At 45.0% G+C, this 25,542-nt stretch overlaps 1 protein-coding gene across 1 annotated transcript in view; it reads left to right on the forward strand.

Annotated features, from left to right (window-relative positions):
* Positions 1–21,082, forward strand: part of MAP3K20 (mitogen-activated protein kinase kinase kinase 20) — a 90,819-nt gene extending 69,737 nt beyond the window's left edge. Inside the window, exons 13-20 of the mRNA XM_057423809.1 lie at positions 230–260; positions 370–509; positions 1,679–1,741; positions 2,733–2,825; positions 13,819–13,935; positions 15,466–15,540; positions 16,563–16,713; positions 20,106–21,082. Of these exons, the coding sequence (XP_057279792.1) occupies positions 230–260; positions 370–509; positions 1,679–1,741; positions 2,733–2,825; positions 13,819–13,935; positions 15,466–15,540; positions 16,563–16,713; positions 20,106–20,785 (1,350 nt within the window). The 3' untranslated portion in view covers positions 20,786–21,082. The remainder of the gene's footprint in view (positions 1–229; positions 261–369; positions 510–1,678; positions 1,742–2,732; positions 2,826–13,818; positions 13,936–15,465; positions 15,541–16,562; positions 16,714–20,105) is intronic.
* The last annotated feature ends 4,460 nt before the right edge of the window (positions 21,083–25,542 follow it).

The raw sequence follows: 25,542 nt of genomic DNA on the forward strand, positions 1-25,542 counted from the left end.
ATTGCTCTTCATAACGATAAGCTGAGGAAGGTGGCTGCAGAATAGAAGCAGTTTCTAAAAGCTAAATAAAAGCAATTACTTGAATTGGCAGATCTGGAGTCTTCTAACCCAAAGGTAGAAATACTTAATTTTTTTGTTTTAAAAAAGAGTGGTCGCTTGTGAGCTCCAAATGACTGTAATGCACCATCTCGATAATGTGAACTTCAAGACTGATTCCTCTTTTTTGCAGTTTTTCTGGATGCAACAACTTACGAGGAAAGGTAAAAGTGCCTTCATATTCACATGTATGAATATACATACATTTGCTTATTTTTTTCTCCCTCCAGTAAAGCACCCTATGGATTTCTGAATAACCTCTCTTATCTTAAGGAGATGCTTCTGGTGAAATGAGTGTATATGCTAGCTTGTTTAAGGAACATCATATCACTGGGAAACGATTGCTTCTTCTAGAAGAAGAGGATTTAAAGGACATGGGAATTGTTTCCAGAGGACACATCATCCATTTAAAGGTATTTAACCGCATACGTTGAATGTTGCAGTAAGTTACAGTGTGAATATTAAGAAAGGAGTCTATGGGGTTTTGGTAGTATTAAGAACAAAAAAAGTTGTAAGTCTAAATAGAGAGCATATGCGGCATAAAGAAAGCAGTTACAGGTTCATATGGATCTAAAACCCAAAGCAACCTGAACATTTTATGGGGTATGAAAATATGTTGTGGTCTTCACACTCCTCTGCAGTTCTTGGTTACCTTGTGCACTGGGTCATCAGTACTGCTGAAGAGTTGCCTATTCCCCTGGCAGAAAGTTTTGGGTATCTTCAGAGAGAGTTCTCCCCAGAGATTTCTCTTTGAGGGAGGAGCAGGTTTGAGAGCAGTTATTTGAACTGAAATCTCCAAACTTCTCAACTTTCACAACTCATCTGTAGCTTAAACCATGCTTTGACTAACAAAGCAACTTCAAGGCTTGTTGACAGCCAGGTTGCTTTTCTCTTAAAGCTCTGTTTTATGGTGTTTTATATATCTAATATTTGTAATGAGTTAAGATAATCATGGTCTGGAGAATGGAATCACAACAGCAGTGATAGTATATTAATAGTGTAGCCACAGGAGAGTTCAGTTTCCTGGCTGTCAGCTTTAGAAAATGATTTTTCTAAAAGCAGCATCTGTAATTCTGTTGGGTCTCAATGATTTTATACCACGATTTACTAGTAAGAGATACTTGTATCGTAATTGCTAGTCCTGCAAATTTAGCTTCATAAGTCACACAGATTTATTCCCCTTTTTCTCATCAGCCATTTTTTCCACACCACACACCATTACTGATATGCTTAATTTACATTTCCTACAGGGAAAATTATTGAAACTTAATAAAGTCAATAATGCCCAAAATGAAAGATTTCAGCTTCCTGGGTTGATTGAGCGTAAGTAAAAGCAACCAAAGCAACCCCCCAAACATCTCTTTCTCTGATTAAGCGGATCTGGTTCTGAATGCGAGATGGGGCCAATCTACCATGACAGTTTCCAGAACACTGCTGTATTTTAAACTCTTCGCACATGCCCTGATGTATCCACAATGGAAAACATGGTGCATAGGGAGCTATGCTGTTTTTCATGCTGGTATTTGCAGTATGAGGTGCTGAATACCTCTCATCTGTTTTTGTTGATTTCTTTTTTCCCTAGACTGCCATTGAGAAGTTAACCCATGACTACCTAAATCTGTTTCATTTTCCACCATTAATTAAGGCAAGTCTCACTGTTTATATAAGAAGTGCTTCTCGTGCTTGTATGAATATTTTACTGTTCTCATGTCTCAACTTCCCTACCATTCATGGGAGGGTGAAGCAGCAGGTCCTGCAGAGGCTTGTGGTAAATGTGGAGGGTCAACGGCAGTGATGGGTCACATTGGAATAAGTAATAGAATAATAAAGGTTGCTTTCAAGGAGGCTCTAATATTTTATCATGGAACTGGTAGTATTAAATTCAAAGACTTAAAGGTTGCAATTCCTTTGCTATTATTAATCAGAAATTGCTCTTAGAACCATTCCTCTGACTGGTGCCACCAACTGCTCACCACTGAAGGACACCAGAACCATGGCCCAGAATGAGCACGTCGTTCCTCAGTTTGCTAATGTTGCAGGAGAGAAGGATGATTTACAATGTCTGGTCACCCTTGTGTTAGCCTGTTGGTTTTCTGATATCAGTAACATGAGGCGTACAAAAGGGAGAGAGTGTTTGGGAACCTCAGGGCTGCCAGAGCAGATAGTTGCCTGATTTGATCTGGTGAGCTAATCAAGCAATTCTAGACCCTGAAGTAGCTTTTTGAGTCATAATTTATTGTACATCTATAGAGTGAATTCCACTTAAAGTGAATTTACATACAGTGAAACTCTGTTCCCCAAAGGGGTAAATGAAAGTCGGGCCTTTGCTGCTGTGCCGTGCTGGCTGTCATTCCAGTGGCAGTGGCGGCCATGATGTTGACAGCAGCACTGTGCTGCACTGGAGTGGCTTGGCCAAGAGCAGAAATCACGCAGCATCTCCCAGGTGCCTTCCACTGTGCGTTGTAAACCCATGCAAAGCCCCTTGCCCCTCTTGGAGCAGTGCAATCAGGGCAGAGTGATGGCTCCTTCCTGCTGCCTGCCAGGCTTCCAGCATCTGAAAGGCCACCAAAGGCTTTTCTCCTGTCTCCCAAGAGGTTGTGGTAGGTCTGAAGTCTCACCTTGCCTCTTTCTGGCAGGATTCTGCAGGTGGAGCTGAAGAGAACATAGAGAAAGTAGTGAATCTTGAACTCGTTTTTGGTTATCACTTAAAGCCGGGAAGCGGTCCAAAGGTAAGCTGCGTGTGCTGGATCGGTTGGTTTGGTTAGCAGTCACTACCCAGAGGGTCTGGTATCTTCTGTACACAAAAAGATTGTGTCTCACTTGCTGTGAGAGTCCTCTTGTTTTGGAAAGTACTGACAAAATGTCAAGGTGGAAAATGGGGCTACATCAGTGATGGAGAATTGCACCCCAGAGCAGGCGAGGAAGAAAAGAGCAGCACAGAAAGCTTTTGTTTCCTAGTGAACAGTTTTAACTCTAATATTTGTAATTTGGGCTTTCGCTTTGTTCCTTTTATCTTAATGGGTGTGAAATAACAATCCATTTATGCAAAAAAAAAACATTCACGCTTCAGCAGTGGCACACACCTGATGTTAGTGGGCAGACTTCTGTCTCGGTAGAAAGGTGCTATCTTTTCATGCAACCAGGAGGAGTCTGGAAAACACGTGGTGTGCGTGGCTGCCAGCTGGGGAGGATGGGACTGGTCCTGGTGGTGACTGTTCACTCCTGGTTCTGGGGAAGGAGGGAGGGGTAGGTGCAGCACATTGCAGATGGCAGAGCTACTGTGCAGCGGCTGGTAAAAGGCAATTACCAGCATGTCACATCCTAATCAAACCTCAGCTCCAAGCCGAGCGGGTTCAAGGATCTCTTGTTACGCCCTGTGTAATGGGAGCATTGACGACTCCAGATGCTCCAGCAAAGCCTTTCCACTACGTTGTCTTTTCTTGAGAGTGAGGTTTGTCCCATGCTTTTTGTTTTCTTTATCCAGCCTGCCATGGACTCCGAGTTCAAGGGTTTTAGAATTAATCATCTATGTGGAAATGGTGCGCAAAGCATTTCTGAGTGAGAGTCAGGGGTTGTGACAGCAGGATTTGTTTCCTTTTGTATTTGACAAATCTGCATTGTGTGTCCACCCTAAACTTGTGGGTGGCTGACTTTCATCTTGTCTTATCTAGCTACTTTGCTTTCAGGGCATATTGTTTGCAGAAGTCTCTTGATTTCTGTACTTGGTGGTGCTTGCAGAGAAAGCATTTAGGTTTGTACTTAGTAGGAACTTGGACTCGTACTGAAATCATTTCATCAATTTGAAAAAGCTTTTTGCTTTTTGTCTGGAGATTTCCCTTTTTCATTTGTTTCTTTTATCCTAAGCACTTTTTTTTTTTCCTATGAAAAATCTTTATCACTGTGTGAATTACTTAGTCTGTCTCAGTGTTCTTCAATGTATGTAGCTTATGGTGCTGTACAGCTGCTCTTTTGTAGGTGTGCATCTTTCTCCCCCGTGTGCATCTTTCTCCCCTGTGTGCAACTCTTCAAGGAACTAAAAGTCCATGAAATAGCTTGTATCTCCCTTCCATTTCCAATATGGGTTGTGAGCTGTAATGCAGGGAGGTGGTCAACCTCTCCAGGAAAGAGCAAGAGGAGTGAATAGACCTTTGAGTGTTGGAGAGGAATTTAGGTTGCACTAATGCCTGCTAAGTCTGGGGACAAGCAGATATTTTAGATGTGATGGCAAATTTTGCAAATGAGACAGTGTGACAAACTCTATGGGGAAGAAGCTGGATTGTTAGGAGAGGATGGGGCTAGTTCAGTGGTGCCAACATAACCTTTGCAGGCTTCTGACATGCCAACTGAGAGTGCTTTGTATTGCTTTTGCCTTCCCCATGACCTCCTGTTTGGTCCTCTTTGCTCTGAGTGCTGTCAGGTCCCTTCCTAAGGCATCCATTCCCTTCGCAGCTGTGGTGCATGCCAGGCATGCCTTCCCTGGCACCCACCCCACCACAGGACCCGTGTTCCTGATGCCGTTCCAGGGAATGCATAGTTTGTCACCTGAGTTTGGGCTGGAAGCTTCTGTCCGAGATCTGCTCATTATTAACTCCTACCTGCCTTGAAAGGCATTGCAGCTAAGCCAGTTTTAAAAAGTGGACTGGAAGGAGTAGACTGACAGAGCTTTTGGGCAGGATGGTAGGGCCAACGTGAGCAAGGTAATCTGCGTTAAACATAACACTAACAAAGACCGGCGTGAGACATATTATATAGAAAATTTGGCCAGCTTGCTGCTTTGAAAATCCCTGGATACAATCTTCTAGCTCCCCTAGAGGCTGCTTTAAGCCAACTACTGCTGCTGTCCAGGTTTGTTCCAGAATGAATTGGAGATACTGGGTAAACCAGGATTGAAGGGTTTAAACTTCTTTTACTGTCCCATTTTTGTAAAAGAGTGGTGCCTGTTCCTGTAAAACTGGGTCAGCAGAAGCACTTGGGATCATACCTTCCACCATCTTTACAGCTAAAAAGCTGGCCTACATCAGTTTAAAAATAAATCTCTCAAAGGAACTTTACCCTAATCAGCCCCTATAAGTGGCTGCCTGGCTAAGAAGCATTTCTCCTGTTTCAGCCATGAGGAAAAAGAGGCAATAAGCGCAAATCTGGGTTACTAGTTGAGAACATGTGTTCCCCAGGTGATGTGTAGGCTGCTAGACCTTTGTGTATCAAGGGAGGCTATTAGGCTCAGCTGGGAGCTGGTGCAGCACAGCACAAGTGCTTTGGGCAGAGGAACAGGTCGCGCAGGGAGGTTTCACCCCAGGCTGGCTCTGCACTGGTCTCCTGGGCTCAGTTCCCGTTAGTCATTGTAGTGCATCTTCTGGAGTAGTCACACCTGGAACCAAGCCTGTCCATGCTCTTGGAGGCAGCTCTTCCAGAGCGTGGGACAGGACGGATACATGGGACAAAAGCACAGCTCCTGATCTGAACTAAAGCTCTGGTGTGGGTGCAGCCTCGGCATGCAGTGTGACATACCACAGTGCCACTGGGCATAACAGTGCTGGATGGGCTGGTCCAGGACCCCGGAACCATCTGAGGGTTCAGGTTACTTCAGATGTGTTTGACTGGTCAGAGCACAGCATGGTCTCAGGTGTGAAGATGGTTCCTCAGGGCACAGCGGTCCTCTCCCTGGCACTGCAGCAAGCCGTGTCAGTACAGGCAGTGCACCTTCCCTATAGGCAGACAGAAACATAAGGGCCTTTGGAATGGCAGCACCTTTTAGCAAGGATCCTGATGAATATACTTCAGGATGGCATTTGGATGTTCAGCCGTGCCTGTACACTGAATGAAACATGGACTTCCTAGCACGCACCTTTACCAGCCTCAGATTTGTTATCTAATTTAAACTGCATCTTCTAGTGGGATGAGGTTGGTTTCCACCAGGTGACAAATGCAGTCATTTCATTACTGTTGCCTTCCCTTTTCGCTTTATCTTTGGAGGTTATGAAAGCTCAGTTGACCTTTGTGCTCTCTGAATGCATCAGGAGTGAGCGCTGCAAAGCTAACCTGGTTTTTAGAGGTTTCTTTCCAACTCTTGTAGTTTGAGTTATGTGGTTACTTCCATTCACTTCCTTTTAATGACCTTTCTGTACACAATTCCCACTGAGCTGAAAGGTGATAAGATTTAGACACTGTATATGAATTTCTTCTACAAATTGGAAAAAAAAAGGGGACACACATACACACACCAATTAACTCCAAGATACCAAAGAGGGTAAAAAAACAAACCCTGGCAATTGTGGCTTGAGCTGATTTGTAGAACTGCAGAGGGAATTTTCAATGGCTTTCTCATCCTAGGTGGCTCATTAAAATTTCCCAATCAGGGCAAGGTGTCTGAGCTGTGTCGGCTCCACACTGATGAATCACCCAACCTCTTAAGAAGGATGGCTCACAGTCTTTTTGTCTCCTGTTGATGCATTCTTTAGTTTTGGTCCTCAAAAGGGCAGATTTCACCATGCCTTTGAATGTTTTCAATTTTTTACCACGTGTGGCACGATCTGACCTATATCCGAACACAAAGCCTTGAAGTTGGCTCACCATTTTGCCTTATTTTCCCCCAGTTAACTCTCCTTCCATTTGACAAGGTAAGGAGCAGAGCCTCTTCAAAACCACCTGCTAACTGTGTGAACTATTTTCTAGCCTTGAATATCCAAACTGGGATATACTTTAATTCTGTTATTTGAATGTGTAGTGCAAAAGTGACTATAATATTAAGCCTACTTTAGAGAGATGTTGTGACGAATTCCACATGTGGAAAAACCTGTGCTGGCAAAATGGTGGCAGCACCAGACAAAACAGTACTGAAATAGCAGTTGTAACTGGAATGCAGTTCACAAATGCTTTGAGACCATTTCTGCTGCTTCTTCCTCTCCACCCTTCCACTACATCAACACTCATAAACCCTCTTTCCTTTTTTAACGCATAGTTCAGACAGACCCGATGTAACATCACCAGTTTAATTTGCTGTGCGAGGTACTCCTCGCATTATGAATGTGGCAAAAAATAAAGCAAGGGCTGAAGTCTAGAACTGAAGATTCCAGTTTCATAGTTTTCCAGTTGTACACTCTCCCCATGCTCTGTAGGTGCTTCATCCCACTTCAGCAAGTAAAGCTGGCAGAGGAATTGGATTTATCTGACCCTTCCTTTGCATGATACATGCAAGTACCTTGACTTTCTAATGCGGGGTTACTTAACTTTATCTCAGAACCTCATCTTCTGAAGCCTCTCTCTTTAATTACATCTCAAAGCACAATGCTTTCACTACTAAAGGCTAATAGTTAATGCAAGAATCAGAGTAGCTATGCTTGTGTGCTATTTTCATAGATTCGCTCCTATTCTAATAACCAATCAGTAAATGGGTGAATATTTTGTGAAGGGGAAAAAAAAACCCACAAAAACCTAACCTGTACAATAAACCAGCCATGTTTAAATAAAACCAGCACCATTAAGAACTGGTAGGGTGTTAGAAGTTCAGTGCAGGTGATCTGAGCTCCTTGTATTTTCTTTCAAAGAGGCTTTTTTTGGGCCATGTATTGCTTTTACATGAGGTGGAGCTGGTATAACTCCGTTACCTCCACTGGGATTGCTCTATCTGTAGCATCCATATACAACTGAGGTCAAACTCAAATCAACACCTTTTAAAATCCTTGTGTAGGCAGTGCTGAGCCAGGGATTCACATCAGCAATGATACCACAATCCTGAAGAGTCATGTAGTCTTTTCAGCTATTAACTTGCTCACTTGATTTTCTAGAATTTTAATCTGAAGCTTTATTTTTATACCTTGGCCACTCTGAATTAACTTGCTGCCTTCCACACGTTGTCTCTCACACATACAGCCTTGTTCACAGACATGTCTGCAAAAGCACAGACCAGCTCCCAATGGTCTGTAGGCTTGGCATGTCCTCTCTAGACAAAAGCCTGGAAACAGAGCCTTTGTCCCTGGTAAGTCCCCTGTGCAGCGTCCCTGCCATCCCAAGCTCCTGCCACCCTTGTTCCCATGGCTGACATCATGCAAGCCCCCGTGCCTGAGCTGTAGCCTCCATATGGCCCCTCACCATGGGCCACGTCGCTCGGTGGCACATGGTGCCTGCAGGGCTCCCGCATGTTGTTCCCATGAGTGGTCCATGGGAAACGCCACTGGAGGACAGGGCTGCCTCAGACAGCGTGGGAGGGCACCCACACAGCCCTTAGGCCAGGGTCTTGTGTTTTTCATGCTTCCACCTTTACAGTCCCACTGTCACAAGCAGGATGCTTGTGTGGATGATGATGACTGAGACCAAAGCAATCCCTGTTTGCTCCTGATCGCATGGCAAGGGCAGCTTTAGTAAACACTATGGCAAGGCTCAGGACCACTGTTATGGCAGAGCTGTCTGTCTTGGATGCTGCAACCTGTTCTTCTCAGGGCACCAGTCCCCAGCATGAAGCAGCACCCAGTACTTACCATTACATTGCCCTCTGTGGCAGCACAGATCTTCACAGCACTGGATGTTAAAGAAAGGTGCTGTCAGGGGACAGGGACAGACATTTTTTTGTACCACTGGGTGGTCTGTATAGCTGTTGGAAAGGCCTCCTGCTTCTCCAGGAGAAGCTGCAGCCAGCTGATGCCTGCTGCCTTATGGGGGAGTAAGGGCTCTGGCTTTCGGAGGAAGCACCCAGGCAACTGATAGCATAAATATATCCTTCACTTGCTTTGTTTCTGTGTGTTTTAAGACCATCTCTCTCGAAGGCCTCCCCCCCACCCCCGTTTTTTTCTGCCTGCACAGCTGAAATAAAACCGGCGGTGGAGCCACCTTCTCTTGCTGGAGTCTGGCTGGCAACAGCCTGCCCTGACCTGAGACACCAGCCATTGTTAAGGGTATAACACATTTACATATTTTGCAATAAAACATCAGTTATTTGCATTACTGTGTCAAGTTTTATTTGATTCTTTCACCTAAAAATGACTCATTTTCCTTTCTTGTATTTTAAAAACCAACTACTCTAAGCTTGTTTGAGAATAATCAAAAATTGCCCATTTAGCTAGAAGTCATTTTCTTTTCAAAAGGCAAATGTTATTTAATCTTTCAGCTGTTCATTGTGCCATCATAAATACTTTCTTTTCAGCACAGTTGTGGGGACTGAAATGAGCCCACTAATTGCCTCCCATTTCGACTGACATGTGGTGGTTTAGTGGAAAGAGAACACAGCGGGGAGAAGGAAATAGGAGGCTGAGAAAATGAGAGCTAATTATTTTCACTGCCTCATGTCAGGCTCTGTGTCAGCCTTGTTTTTACAAACTGGAAGGTTTAGCACTAAATAAAACAAACTGGCGTCATGTTTTTATATACTGGCAGTGTCATGGAAGCAGCTGCACATCTCAAAGACAATATAATGCCTGCATTCGCATGGACACCATCTGACAGCCACTGTGAGCCACTGCTAATGAGGATATCACAGTGGTGCCAAGTGAAAGGTGCTGAATTATGTATGATTCTTCATCAGTGCAGCAATAGTCCTGTACATCATTATGAGACATTGTTTTGCTGAAGAGATTAAAACATTCTTAGTTCCAGACCCTGCAACCTATACACGCTACAAGAGGTTATTAATGGAATTTTTAGGGAGAGTTTCTTGTGGATTTCTTTTTGGTTAAAAATATCTCATGGGACAAAGCTGTGGTGGGTCATGACACTATATATATAAAGAAGAGAAGCAAATTAACCATAATTGTGTTATCTTCCTTTAAATCCAGAATAATAAAATATAGTGTAGCAGGGTGATACATAATGATAAATAACCCAAGTGCTGTCACTAGATGTTCAACTCTAATGCCTTTATAACAGCAGGTTTCAGCAGCTGAGATAGATAATAGCTAAGAATGTAAAGGAGCTTCTGGGGACCTAAATCATCAACATGCTACTACTTTTAGTACCAGCATGACCAATTTTTTTTCATACTTTTTTCATCTTGCATTACATCCTACTTTATTTCTAATAGCCAGTTGCCTGCTACAGTGCCGTGGCTTTTTTTTTTTTTCTTCAGTCCTAAAACCAAACAAACCAACAAAAAAAAGAAGTTTATTGCAACCACTGATTTTGAAACAAATCCTGGATTTGGGCCTCCTGGAAAAATGAGGTGTATCCCCAGTGAGAGTTCTATGCTGTTGCTGCAGGAGGCACGTTTGTTGTTTAAAGCCTGTGCCTGGTCTTTTTCATTCCCCTGTTGGTTTTTGCTGCAGATCTTAGCGCATACAGGGTTAAAGGAGTATTGTCACCACAGTAAGCTGGAGGCTTAATTTTTAAAGTGTTCTTATTTTCTGTTCAGAAGCTGAGGAGAAGTGGTTCCAAATACCTGTGTGTGATTTGTGCTTTTTTTGTTCTACAACCATTTGCAGAGGCTGCTGATTTATTGGCTTTGTCAAAGGGTTATTCAGAAACGGTTTTCACACAAAGTTTTGCTGGTCGTGCCTCTCAGGTCTGAAACTAGCCATTTTTTTTCCGAAACAAAACCTTGAAATTCTTTATTTACATCAAATTCCAGCAGGTACATACTGAGAGATAGTTTAATTCTTGACTTACAAAATTTCTTTGAAGGACTTGTATATTTATCAACCAGGCATTTTGAACGAGCCATTTCCAGATTATTTCCCCACATACATCTGGCACTAAATGTAGTTTCAATTCAGGAAATTTTACAGCTCTAATTCATCAAAGAACTGGAATTGTGTACTTGGTTATTCTAGCCAAATTTTTGCTAAAGTGACTGAGCATCTCTCTCCTGTTCATTGCTAAATAAGAACCTAGAACTCGACTGAAAAACAGGAAAATACGTCTCTTTGCAGCACACCAATCTCGCAGTACCTGCTGTGGGATTAACAAAATGGTTACCAAGTTTGTAAGAGGAGTAGCCACATCTTTATCTTAGATAAGTAATATCACAGGTATTTTCCAAGTGACTTGATTCTGAAGTCACCTAGCTGCTGTCTTCTTCCTTTTCCTTCCTTCCTTCTCTTTTTGTCTTTTGTATTCTTTATCCCAGACTCTCCTTCCCTTTCTCTCCCCTCTTTATTTCCCTTTTTTTTTCTCTCCGTCTTTCTCTCTTTCCTCTTTCCACCGATGATTTTACAATAATACAAAATGAAAACCTGACGTGTTTTTGAGTGAGCAGACAGGTTATGCTTAGCGTGGTAACTTGCCCTTTTGGTATCTGCATGGTGAGGCTGGAGAAGACTCCAAGGAGGACCGGAGGTTTGGGGGCTGGATTTGAAGGACAGGAGAGTGCATTTCTGTCTCTGAAGCGGCAGTTCAGAGCTGGGGAAGGCGGTGTTTGTGCAGGGCTCCTGCATCCACAGCTGCGTGAGGCAGCCTGATTCGTTACCGCACGAAGAGGGCTCCTGCATGCGCGGCACATCCGGAGAGGGGCCGGGCGCTGGCAGGTGCCCACCGCCTGCCAGACCCTGGACTTACACAGCTTGCCAGCCTTTTCTTTAGAGATGGTCGCTCTATTTATGTTGCTTGTTAAAATGAGCTCAGGTTTGTCAGATCGGGTCTGTACGGAGATGTGAGTGAACAGCACAAAATTCTGAGTTGTGAAGGCACGGTAGCGCTGGCACAAGGTACAGCTCAAGCTCTCGGGTGCGTGGCACTGGTCTCATGACAGGATATGTGCTGCATTAATTGGAGGATAGTATGTTATGTCAGTGCTTTGTTATTTCCTTGGCTCAGGTGTTAAAAGTGTCATCAAGCATCTTGTCTTTAACCTTAGGTTTGATCTGCAGTGGGGAATGCAAGTAGCGTGAATTTAGGAAGTCCTGCAAAATTCTGGCAATGAGGACAGTGTGGGCAGGGAGAGGAGCACAGTTTGAGAGGCAAGGAGGAGTCAAAGACAGCTTGCTTCGCTGTTGCTGTTCAGTTACAGTTCTCAGATGATGTCAGGGCCAGTGCATCATGCTGTACCTACCTGGGAAGAGACAGGCGTAACCCTGGGTTAGCTCACAACCTGAAAAAGGAGCACAGAAAGAGGTCTTGCAAACAGATACAGGAAACAGAGGCACAAGGCAACTGCAGCACCTTACCAGGTTTCACAAGAAGTCAACGGCAGAACAGGAAACTGAACTCAGTGCCCCCGAGTCTTGGTCTGGTGCTCTGGCCGCTGGACCGCAGTTCCCATCACTCAGACTCGCGCTGGGGCAATGCAAAACCCAAATCATATGTCCACTCTGCTCGTAAAACATGGAAGCTTTCAATGGGGACAGATGGACACACAGGGCCAAATGCTTTCATAAGCATAATCTGTTGTCGCGGTTCGGAAGTGATTATGCTCCAGTTTTCTTTTATCTTAGAATTGCCAATTCAATGCCTGATTGAAAGCTTTGAGACTTCTGAGGGCTGAGCTCCTACGTTACATTTATGAGAGATGCACGTGCAAACACCAGCAGATAATCGCATATGCGAACAGATACTTTTTAGGCTGCTGTACATTTGTGTGTGCAAATAGCTGCTTACGCAAGCCCTTGGCCGTAGGCGGCCATCTGTGTCCCTCCCCATTGACAGTTGTTGCATTTTCTGAGCAGAGCAGGGTAGAAGACTGCCTCCCGCAGTCACTGAGACCTGACCTGCCTGGCCAGCGGTACACAGTGGGCACAGACCCTCCTGAGCCCCTGGTATGTCTGGAGGAGCTCTTGTCTCTGTGAAGGGCACATCCCCTCCTGCCTGCGCGGAGATGGAGACACTGCTTCACCGCAGCCCTATTGTCCCTCGGGGTACTGATTTTTGGAGGAGCTCAGTGCACTGCACAGTATCTAATCCCCAGACACATCAGCAAATGCTGGCTGGTTTGCACCATGGACGGGTTGTCTCCAGCCCCCCAGTGGGAGCCTCCCTGGCAACAAGCATGAATCTCAGTCCCAGCAGTCAGAGCCCGCAAGGGATGTCCTGTAGGATGCTGCCAGAGCCATCAGCTTCTGCAGGCTCACACCTGTGCAAAGTGTTGGGTGTTGGCCCCATGCTCAGCTCATGGGATGATTTAAGGATACTTTTCATTGCTTTGGTTTATTAGAGTCGCTATGATTATCTTCTAAACTGAGCTTGCTTATAACTAATAGTGCAGCTAGAGGTGAACAGAAGCTGAGGGTGCTCAGTGCTCGCTGGGCACTTCATATCTGATATAATAGAGCATCCTCTTGCCTATTATTTGAGCGACTGTCTTCAGAGTTTCCTCGACTCTCTGGTCATTTGTTCCTGGGTTCACTGTCCTTAGGTCTGGCTGCTGGCACTGGCTGTGACCACGAGTGACAGCTCCCACCACTGCCCTGTGCCCCCACCAATGGCTGGGTGTGCACAGCTCCATCCAGATGGGTGAACCTAACTCCTGGGGCCCCTCAGGGGATCCATACCTCTAAAGACATCCAGACCTGTCAGTGTGGCAACTGTCTCCCAGGGTGAACTAAGGGAAGAGCGAACAAGAGAACCCATGAGTTTTCCATTATCAACACTTTTCCTACTATCAACACATTTAGGAAAATGTGCATATCCTAAAATATGTACATGTTCCTTATCTCCCTAACTGGGTTATTTTTTCCCCCACAGAATTACGTTTTTTAGGATGAGGATTGGGTTTTGGGTTGTTTTGGCTTTCAGTTTTGTTTCATTTTGCTGGGTTTTTTTTATTTGTATTCCAACAATCCAGCTTTCTTTCTTTATTATTCATAGGATTGTAAATGGAAAATGTACATGGAGATGGACGGGGATGAAATTGCGATAACCTACATAAAAGATGTGACATTCAACACTAACCTACCTGATGTAGAGATTTTAAAGATGACAAAGGTATTTACAGCCTTAAAGCTTTCACAAATTCACAGATCTCAAACAAAGACATTAAAATACCACAGCAGTCGACTTTTGTGCTTGCGGAAGCTCAGTCTCTTGACAGCTTTTAAATAAAATGCACATTTTAAACAGATTTGTATCATAATAGGAGTTAGGTATTTTGGTTCTCTTTTAAGCTGACAATAATGTTAACAATAGAAAAATAAGAGAAGGAACTAATTTATATTTTCTTCTTTTAATTCCATGTTATATCCTCTGAATTTATTACCCCTTTTAAAGAAAAGAATGTTCAAAAAATTACTTTCTTTTTCAAGAGAAGAAACTGATTTAAATGTTCCAGGTTGAAACTTCATGTGATTTCTCTGGGTTTGGGTGTCCCCCCTCTTTCTTTTTTCTTTTTTTTTTTTGAACACGCGTTTAAAACTTTAACATAATTCTAAAACTCCCTCTGTCATGCAACGATGGGCTGCAAAAACTGAAACCCCTCAGCAGACAGTGCAGCACTGAACATCTGCAATTCAGCGTCACTGGGCATTTTACCTTATTTCAAAACCTGCCTGCAAATAGTTACCAGCCAGCATTTAGACTGCTTTTACCATAAGCCACAGAGGCTTTGTTAATGCAGAGGGCATTCTGTTTGCTGTTATTTTAATTGTTTGTTCTTATTAATATGCTCCACTTGATAATAGCTCACAAAATAAATTTCTAAATGGAAAAATATACAGCTTGATTGCCAATTAGAATGCTGCTCTAATGCGCACTGACAAAACCCCCCAAACTCCTGAATGCTTTTAACTCTGAATATTTTGGCTAAATTTGGGGGGAACCTTTGTTTATTTTTTCCTGCAAGAAAATCTGAAAATCAGATCATCAACAGTCAGAATTTTAAGGAAAATGTGATACGAGAGTATGAGAGTCAAAAAAGGATTTTCGTATTTAATTTGTGCTCATACTGTTTTTATAGTTAGTGACTTTTGGAACAGCACTTGTGATATTATTATTACTACTATTATTACTATTACTACTATTACTACCATTATTATTATGTCCTGTTTAATTTTCATCTTGGCCATTTTAAATTTTTCCTTTAAAAGAAAAAAAAGGGATTAAATAAACTAATAACCAGTTACAATAACATTAACTTTTCACATACTTTCGCATTTTTATATCTGTGAGGAAATATCTCTAAGGATCTGTAGATATTTGTTCTTGCTGGCCTCTGTAAGTCTAGCAGAATAAAACCTGTACATGCACAAAAATGAAAAAGGTTTGTGCCCTCATGAAAACATTCCATGCTGTCTTACCTAATGTCTGTTATTTACAGAATTCTCAGTTTGCTTTTGGAAAAAAAAGGAGGTACATATTCCAAAATATATTGCTTGTCTCATAAGATTTTAAGGAAAGTATTGATGTTAACAGTATGGAAATGGATGAAAAAGCAAATGTTGAAATATCTTTGGGATGTGTCAGAAACAAGTCAGGAGATGAAAAGCACCTTATAAAACTCCCACCATGTTGTTTTTACAGCCACCGTTTGTAATGGAGAAATGGATTGTGGGGATAGAAGAGCACCAGTCTGTAGAATGTGTTGTTACATACGAGGTAAGCTCTAAGAAACAAGTTTAAAAATTGTTTACCTAAGATAAAACCTACATGGGAGGTGTGGAAATAGCATCCTCTGGCTTTGTTATAGCCTATAATCATGTCTCAGCAGCCTGTAATTAATTGTAAAACTAAAGTTCAGAGCAAAAGATGAATGAAGTTTACAGAGACTGCTGCCTGGGACAGCTCTTCTTCTCAAGGACAAAAACCTCTTTTGCTTGAAGTGCAATGGTCAGTGTTGTTTGCATTACCGGAAAAGACTGGTTTTTACCTTTCCAATAAAATGCTGATTGGGAGAGCAGAGAAACAACAGGAGAAGAAATAAAATAAGAAGTCATGAGTAAATAAAGATAAATAAAACCCAGAAGACCATTTTATGTGATAGAAATTAGCCTTTGTAAAAACAGTTTGCAGTTCCTTACAAAAGTGTTTATAAAGACCAATGCTGTGTGTCACAAGAAGGCTAATAATTGAGATTCCAGCTCTGTCCTGAGCAAGGGTTCAAGCAGCGATGGAGAGACAGGACCTTGCTTGCCTGTCTCAGAAGTGAAGAACAGTAGTTTTCTTTCAGCCTGAAGTTTTTCACAGGATTCATAGGCCCTTAACAACAAACTGAAGAGCTTGATACTCCACTAAGCTTTTGTGGAGGGTTCCCCTGCAAAAATACCTGCTTAGTCCCACCTCTTCTAGCAGAAAGCACTGCCCATATGGCACTCACATTAATATAACCAGTAAAATATATTTTTGTGTTTGTAGAGGAAGGCCTTCAGATCTTTCCTCCACATGGTGCATGAATTCAAAGTTATTCACTACCACATTTTTAGCATAATCACAAAATACCAGCCAAAATTATCTAGTCTAAAAATACTTGAGAACTGGCTAAGTGGTTTTGCAGAATAGACTTTATCTGGAAAATGCTGCTGCCGCCCAGGCACTAGTGGAAGTTCCCTTGTGGGATAGTTTAGTGAGTTGTGTCCTCATGTGCATTATGTCCTCATGCATGTTGTGTCCTTCCCGAGCAGAGTGACGTTAGAGCCCCCAAATCCACAAAGCACATCCAACCTATCTGCTGGAGCAAGGTGAAAGCACAGGATGAGGTCGAGACCGTACAGCTCATGATACACACCTCACTCCCCAACTCGGAGGGGAATTCACGGAGCAGATCTGACTCAAGTAAGTCAGTACACATGAAATTTGCTGCTGACATGGGCGAAGTGTATATGGGGAGAAGAGCAAAAAGTCAAATCCATCGTTCTGTTCCAACAACAGTGCACATCTTGAACATCAGCTGGCATGGTAGTCACTGTGATGTCCTCCTAGATGTGTACAGGAGCACGGTGGCATGCCTGACTCAGCTTAAAAGCTAAACTTTGGATAGTAATATATTCTATATCACAATGTGATTTAAGGAGGATGACATGGATGCTCCTATAGGAAGCATGCCGGAAGCAGTCCATGGTGGTTAGCTATATATCTTTCATCTACTGTCATCACTTGCATTTACACATCAACAGCAGACAGAGCTCAGATATTTTTGCTCCAAAACCCCGAACGCTTCACATCTTACAACAGTAAGCAGCCTTAAATCCTGACACTTTTTCAATCCCTTCCTTGGGTTAGCTTTGGGTCAACCTTTCAATCCCCTCCAGTAGCAGGTCACTGGGAGAGGCAGTTCTGCCTATGGTCCAAGCTTCTTCCCCACTCTGTTGGCATATATGTACATGTCCATGGTAGCTTTTCCACAATGACAGGCCTGCTTTTCTCTGAAGTCTGCTTGGGGATGCTGCATCAGGGTATCAGCCAGCAAATTTTCCATTCTCCTCCAAATTCACCCCTCTTCACCAAGAGCGTGCTCAGCTTTGTGGAGTCATAGCAAAAGGATTTATATGGAATTATAGCACCCACAGAAAGTATGTAAAGCCTGGGGTGAAGATGTGTTCCTCAACCAGGATGTCAGGAAGGTATCTGCTGGGAAGGAAGATAATATCACACATCTCTACTCTCTATCTGCTGGGAATAATGGAGTTTTCCACAGCTATTTTGACAATTTCAGGAGCCAGTGCTTTCAGCCCACCTAAAATGCCTGCTCTTACTCCTAAGCAATCGGGATCCACTTGCAGCACAACTGTGATTTGTCATGCAGGTGGGATCTAGAGCATGTCCTGAAAGATATGTCTTCTCTGCAGATTACCTCTGTTGATGGAGGTTATCCTAGTTTCGGGGTGCTGAGCCATACAGCCATACCAAATTGTGTTCTTGTACCTCTATAGGTTGGTTCTGCCACAGTAAACTGAGTTGCTTTCATTCTTTTGTGGTGAGCAGTGGGAGAGCTTTAGCACAAGGAGTTGTTATACAAAGGCACTAATGTGTTATCAGTACCCAGGTAAATAGGCACAGCTCAGAGGAGATGTGATACTCACCAGTGTTAGAGTTATGCCTCAGCTCTAGAAAACCTCTTGTCCTGTCTTCTTTACCAGACCACCTTCCCCAGGTTTAAAACAGCACCAAATCCAAGCACAAAAGTGCGGGTAATACCTTTCTAAGAGGCTAAAATAACCATCAGTGAAGGTTCTACCTCTGAGGACTGACTCATATAGCATTTAGTTCAGTGTAGACAGCTGGTAGCTCAGAATTCATGTAAGGAAGATCCCCCCCAGGCCAAGAAAGGTGAGAGGCAGCACCATAAGACACACTGCAAGGTCCCTGGACTAGAGACCATGGCTGGCCATAAGGAGCAGGGACTGAACAGCTTGAAGGCACTGAAGGGAGCCCTTCTTTCAGGACAGCATCAGCCCTGGTGGCCACCTGAGAGCTGATAACAAAGACGCAAGCTCAAGTCATGAGCATGTTGCTTCTAGATTTATAAGGTCTGTGTTTTATATCCACAGCCTTCGTAGGAGGGCACAGGGGAATGGCAGAGGAGGTGGTGTCTTGCAAGTGTGTTTCAGCATGCATGTTTCTTTGGAAACCTTGACTTTCAAGGAGGTTAAGAAGCAGGGAAGGCAATTCCCATCTGTCTTTCCATGAAATGAGGTTAATCTCTCAGTGCAGCTGGAGGTACCTGTGTGGCAGTATCACAGGAAAGACAGTTTCCTTTTGACATATTTGATATTAAGTTGAAGTGATTTAAATCTCTTGGGATTGAAGCAAAGTCTGGAGAAAGGAGGAATGGAAGAGACCATCCCTTACATCTGAACAGGAGCAATCTCCAGAGCAAAATCTTTTAAGCAGCACCCCATGTTTTTCGGCTAGAGCTGTGGCCTCAGATAAGAGGAATTCCTGGTCTCTGCTCTGCCCATAAAGCAGCAAACCAGGCAGTCTTCAAAGTTCAAATGGAAAATTACATCTGTTGAATTTGCTATAGGCTTTCATGCAAACCACAGGACTAACTTTCAAAAGCACTCCAGTGATCTCTGAGAGCTACAACCTTTGTTATGACCCCAAGGCTGTGACAGTAGGTGTGAGGGAACTGTAATGCCCTGAGTTGCTCTCAGTTAAGCACTGTCTAAGCTATCCTGGCCGAAGCCAGTCGTTTTTCTGTGTGAAGCCACAGTGACGTAGCTGCAGCTCAGACTCAGTATCTGGAGCATGCAAAGTAGATTGACTTCTGAGTTTGTAGTAATAGTAACAACTGAAGAGTCTCTGGTTGTTGTGGTGTGTAGCAGTTTGAAGAGAAATTACTGAGAGGAGGTCAGTGTGGCTGCCGCATTGGGGATTTGCACTGAGGGTTTTCACTGCCTCTATCTGTCCTCAGTAACAAATGGCTTGACCGTGACTGCTGTGAGAGACACAGGTAGAGGGTGATACTGCAACAGTGCTGGCACCTTGTAGTGCCCATTCCATGGCTGCTGCGGGGATCTCCAGGCTCCTTTGCAATGAAAGATGCAGAGAAATCTGCCGAGGCTGTCAGGAGCATCACAGGAAATGTATAAAACCAGCTTGTGTTAAAAACACAGAGGCACCTGAGAGTGGAAACCTACCTGAACAGCCAGATAGATGGTTCAGTGTCTTCTAGTCTAAGCTCCGTAATCTACACTGGCATCAGAATTATTTGTATCACTTGCTACACTTGTTATTTTAAATTGTAGAATCATTGAATGGTTTGTGTTGCAAGGGACATTAAAGATCATCTAGTTCCAACTCCCTGCCATGGACAGGAACACCTTCCATGAGACCAGGTTGCTCAAATCCCTGTCCAACCTGGCCTTGAACATTTCCAGGGATGGGGCATCCACAGCTTCTCTAGACAACGTATTCCAATGTCTCACAATCCCCACAGTGGTTTTTCCTAATGTTTAATCTAAATCTACCCTCTTCCAGTTTAAAACCATTACCCTTTGTCCTCCTTTTACTACATTAAAAGTCTAACATTATGTTCAACCATAACATTGAATGTACTGAAACCTAGGACTATTTGCTGCACGGCTGGGAGGGCAAGGGTGGTTTGAGGTATGTTGAGGCTCTTCTGAAAGAAACCCTGGTACCTAACCTCACACCTTGGGTGAACCAGAGAGCAGTTCATTGATGGTCACAGAAAGCTGACTCTGTTTCCTTTTCCCTGCCAGGCATCGACAGCCAGTGGATGCAGACGCTGCGGATGCACCAAATAGCAAAAGCCATTTCTCATCAGCACGGCCACCCCCACAGCCCAACCACCGTCACCCACTACCTGCCCTACCTTCGCAGCCAGGACTCCTACGCTGCTGCCGTGAGGAGGACGCGCGGTCCCGTCAGTTACCAGTTCATGTCCATCAGCCACTCTAGAAACTCCTCTCCCCTTTCGCACAGTCTGATGAGAAACCTCTCGAATCTGCACCTGAACTCGAAAGGCAGCAGCACCTCCAGCACAGCCTCCGACACCCCCTCGGAGAGGGACAGGTCTGCCAGCAAAGGCAGAAACACCTCGCACGGTGCTAACTCCCGCAGCTCCTCGGACGGGCGGCACAGTGGGACCAGCTCCCCGGTGCCCCCCCAGTTCCCAGGGAGAGCCTGCAGGACTTCCTCAACAGCAATCCCCCAGTCCTCCCAGCAGCGGAGGTACTCCCGCAGCTCTCCCCAGCCCAAGGCCATCCCAGGCATGCCCCCACAGGATGAAAGCGAGCCCAGGAGGGGCGAAGGGGAGAGCAGAGTCAGCGAGGGAGGGTGGATAAAGGTGCAGCATGCAAAGAAGTCCAACAGGCAGACTGCCAGCAAGCCGGGGAAGGAGAGGCCCCGGGGGGGCTGGCGGGGCCGGAGGACGTTCTAAGGAAGGAATTTGCCCTTTTATTTAACTGAATGGTCAACCTAGAGAAGATACACCCTATTTAATTTGTTGCATCGAAGCCAGGACGCCGCCTTCCTCGCTGGCCAGCGTGGCCCAGTGCCTGCCAGCAGAAGGGGAGAGATGCCTGCCTCTCCTCCTGACACAGTCAGCGACAAGGGATTTCACTTGATTTTCTCCCCTCCATTTGGCTGCTCATTCTCAGGTGACTGGATATCCACTGTTTTGCTTAACATGTCAATAATAAAAATCAGTAAGGCACAGCTGGGTGCCATAATGAAAGGCTCTCCATTTCATCCTTAGGGAAGGAGTTGTGCTGCTACCTCTCCCCTCACCTCGCTTATGTCTCCAGAAGGTGAGTCAGGCTCCCAGTGGGGTCTCCTCACCCTTGTTCAGTCTGCTTCTGTCAGGGCTATAAGAAGAGGTGATATGTTATCAAACCAGTGTAGTCTGAAAATATGGTAACAAAGGGTTATTTCTATTCAGGTCCACTCCAGTAGCCTCTCTTCTGGACTTCCAGCTTGTCATCCCCTCTCAGGAATTTCTCACCTTGCTCTTTACTAAAAGCCCCAACACCAGCTACATGACACCATTGAGCACACTTTGTCATATACGCAGTTGTCATAACCAGCAGGAGAAACAGAAGCAAGGCTTTATTCTCTTTGGGGGGAAAAAGTAAAAACAGAGGGAGAAAAAGGCATTGCCTTTATCACAGTTACATCTAACCCGACTGAGGCCTACCATAATGTTTATCCCTCGGCAGCAGGCATTTTTTAATTGAATTTTTAAATGTGGCCAGACTGTGTCGCTTTTGTCTTTCAGTCTTCAGGTAGTAAAGACAAGGTCAGCGAAGTTTCTGATTAATGTGGTCTTTAGCTCCACCGAGAACAAAGACACAGCTGTAGACTCACTCGGCGTCAAGAAGTTTCTTTGTGGCCTTTTCACTCCAAGTTGATTTCACACAATTAAAAAGGGAAAAATAAAAAGTGTAGGAAAAAAAAAAAGAAAAAGTTAGGGTTTCCCAAGATACAAGAAGCAGAAAAAAAAAAAAGAAACAGATAAAGGAAGCTGAACCCAAAGTAACACATGGTACCCACTGAAAGCCAAGAAACTGTAAATTAGAGATGCCTTTGAACAAGGTGCTACATGCCATCCACACCAAGCAGTGCTTGCTGGCACACAGTGGTGAGCGATGCCGGTGCGCCAACCCTCAGTTATGCCCATCACCACAGCACTGGATGTTCTAAGGGACACAAATTCCCTGCTCCACACAAAGGCCACTCCTAGGTGCACATGCAGCTCTGCCCCCTCTGATTCCCACCAGCCCCAGTGAAGGCTGAGCCCCATGGTGAGTTTCCCAGTACCTACCAGAGTGAACTGGGATTCCCATTTCATTAATTCAGGACAAGGTCCACGAAATCCAGTGGAACAGCACCCAGCGGATACCAGGTGTCAGGAATTGTATCTCTGTCATTTAAGCACCTTTTCCTCTGACAACAGGTAAGAGCAAAAAAAAAATAGTAAGACGCTTTACCTGGACTGGGAGCTCTGCTCTGGCTGTCCCGGCGGTGGCAGCGTAGGCACCAGGCAGAGCCGGGTGAGGGGAGGCTGCAACGCAGAGCTCGGGGTGCAGGAAGTGCCTGCACTGGTCTTGTGGGGCGAGGGTGCACAATGGGCAGGGCTGCACTCGGTGAAGGTCCTCCTGCAGCAGGGGCTGAGCTGCGGGATGCTGTCAATCGGCTGAAAGATGTCAGGGAAGCTGAGAGGAAGCAGGACTGCTTGCTCCAGGTCCAAACTGTGCAGGGGCCACAAGTGTCCACCACAGCGCATACAGGAAAGGAGAAGGGTGTTAATGCAGGAAGCGGAGGAAGAGGACAATTAAAAGCAAGGGGTTTCCTCCTAAATCTGTTGTCCCCACTCAGAACCGCTTTGCAGTTCTGCAGGGCGCTAACGAGGACACGCACGCTGCACTATGCGAACAACCGGCTGATGTACTAGTAATAAGGATCACTACTGGTGCTGCCAGGAGAAAGTGGTAGGTCACAGTAGTAGGGGACTCTATTTTGAAGGGCACAGAGGCACCTATCTGTCACCCTGACCTACTCTCAAGGGAGGAGTGTTGCCTACCAGGGGCTCGGATCAGGGATGTCGCTGAGAGGCTGCCTGCTCTAGTAAGTCCCACAGACTATTACCCACTTCTAGTCGTCCATGTGAGTGCTACTGATATTGACAGCAGTAGCCTGGGAATCATTAAGAAGACTACAATGCCCTGGGAGTGGTGGTTAGGGGCTCTGGAGCTCAGTTTTCTCATTGATCCCATGGGTCAAAGGGGAGGACCTTAAATAGGTTAGGCGGATTTGCCAGGTTAATAAATGGTTAGAGTGGTAGTGCCATAGTCAGGGGTTTGGTTATTTTAGAACATGGGACTCAGTTTGGGAGGCCAGGTTTACTGGAGGCTGGTGGAGCTGGTCTAAGGGGAAGAGCTGCTTTGGCAGGAGATTTGTCAGGCTGGTCAAGGCAGCTTCAAACTAGATGCACTGGAGGAGAGGGGCATCGATCCAGTCAGTTGCCAACACCTATAATAAATGCTTGGTGTGATGCAGAGCTATTTCAGCCACTCCAGCTAATGAGTTGGCTTTATTTGGAGCTCAGCTCATACGGCTCTATACAAACGCCTGTCGTATGGGGAATAAACGAGAGGAATTAGAGATGTGTGCATGAATAATCCATCTCCCAGCTCAACCCCTCACACAAGCCTTTCCTTTTCCCATGCAGCCTTTGCACAGAAGGATGGCTGTTGCGGAGGTGACAGCCCAGGGGAGAATCCAAGGGGCCCCAAAATCATAAACAACCCCAGGCTGTTCCTCACCCTAACCCCGTGGGACATGAGTAGGTTGCCAGTCCATCCCAGGGCAGCAGAGCTGCAGAGGCCGCTTTTTATGGCCTGGCCAGGAATTTCATCCAGCTCAGTGTCTTGATTTGGACAGGACTGTAATCTCTCTTGCAACATTTCTGGTTGTTGCTTTGGCCTCATACTGATTTCAAAGGACATGCTGAAATGTTACGCTTGTACTGTGCTGCGCTTCCCAGGGAGATAAACAGAAGCAATGGTCAGAGATGGGATACGGGGTGGCTGACTGACCCCTTTTCACTGAGGAATGTCTGCCAGGTTCCAGCCTGTCACTGCTGCCTTGGTGTGCTGGGGGGCATATGGTCATACTGACTGGTTGGGATGGAATGACTGGCCAGCCACTGCTGCAGACCTGCCTGCAATGAGGTGGATGCCAGTGGCCACTGCCTCCTCATCTGCACCTGACCTCAGTGATGCCATGCCAGCAGATCAAACACTGCCACGCTCTCAGGAACAACAATTTTCAGGGCTGAGGTTCAGAGGGGTCATTGCTGGGTTGATTATTTCTCTGAAATGGTGGAGAAAGCAAACCCAGTTCCTGTTCAGCTGGGAGGGGAAAGCGCCCATTCATGTCTGCGCCCAGCACTGCCAGGAGTGAGCTAAGACACTGTAAGAACCTCGTTTCTCACTGGCATCACTGTGAAACAGGAATGGTGTTTTGGGGCACTGTTTACTTTTTAAAGAAGGTGTTTGCTGCTGCAGCAGCTTTGCTCTTTCTAACCTCTTCCCACTGATGATTTTCTAGCAGTTGGCCATGTCTGACAGTAACACCACCGTCCCTGGGCACAAAACCCCATATGCTGACCATGATCTGGCAACTTGATGAGCTGATTTAGAGGAGCAGAAGTTGCTCAACCCCTCTGGTTCTCCCCTCCCTCCTCACTCACAGCAAGAACCCCTACCCTGGGCATCCCTTACCACTGTCCTCCTCTCCAGCTGAGATCAAGCCCCAGGTGTTTGAAGACTTTTCTATGAACTTGCTGCCAAGAATTCTGGACAAAGATATTCTTATCAAGGATAAGAACTTGCTTTTCTTCTTTTTTTTTTATATTGTGCTAGAGAATGCACTTTGACCTAATTATTATTATTATTACTTTAGGCTGGGAAAGACAGGCAGTTATTTTCGTGGAAAAACCCCAAACCAAGAGACCTCCTGACATCTCATGTCACTAAAATAGACTAAAATAGCTGTGCTACCTCTGCAAATTACATGACACAATTATTTTCTATATATGTGTCTACCATAGAAGGGAGTTTACATAATATTCTTGTCTAATGAAGTGTCAAAGTTTAGCAGTTCAAGCCAGTTTGTGGCAAAAAGTTAGAGGTTGTGGAGGAGAAGTCTATTATGGCACTAACACTAATTAGCATCTGCCAAGACCATGTTTGAGTACATATAAATACAGGGCATTTGAGATGACCATCTCAGAGGACAGAGGAACAGTGCTTGGAGGTGGCAGCAGCCCAGGGTGGCTGAAAGCATGCAGCCGCTCTCTCCAGGTCCCACCCCAGCACCACTTCCATTTCCCACCACTTCTGCCCCAGCCTCCTGCCTGCCCCGAGGGTTGGTACCTCTCCACTTCAGGAGGTGGTTTTGCAGCTGCCGACAGACTACAGACACAAACGCTGCGCAATGTAGGATGAAGTGGCTTAATATAGTTTATTTTCCTGCCTTAGCAAGAAAGGTGAGGGCTTCCTGCAGCAGAGAAAGGGCATGTCTCTCATGCTGTGAAAAACACAGGAAGGGCCTGAAACCTTAAGGTGTGCTGTGACCCCCACAGCAGGCAGTAGTGAGCTCTTAGAGAGGCTTTCTACCGGTCACGCTGCTTCC

This window comes from Pezoporus wallicus, unplaced genomic scaffold (assembly GCF_028554395.1).
Source record: "Pezoporus wallicus isolate ANWC-B61680 ecotype Strahan unplaced genomic scaffold, APGP_CSIRO_Pwel_v1 contig_1181, whole genome shotgun sequence".
NCBI classification, from domain to species: Eukaryota; Metazoa; Chordata; class Aves; order Psittaciformes; family Psittacidae; genus Pezoporus; species Pezoporus wallicus.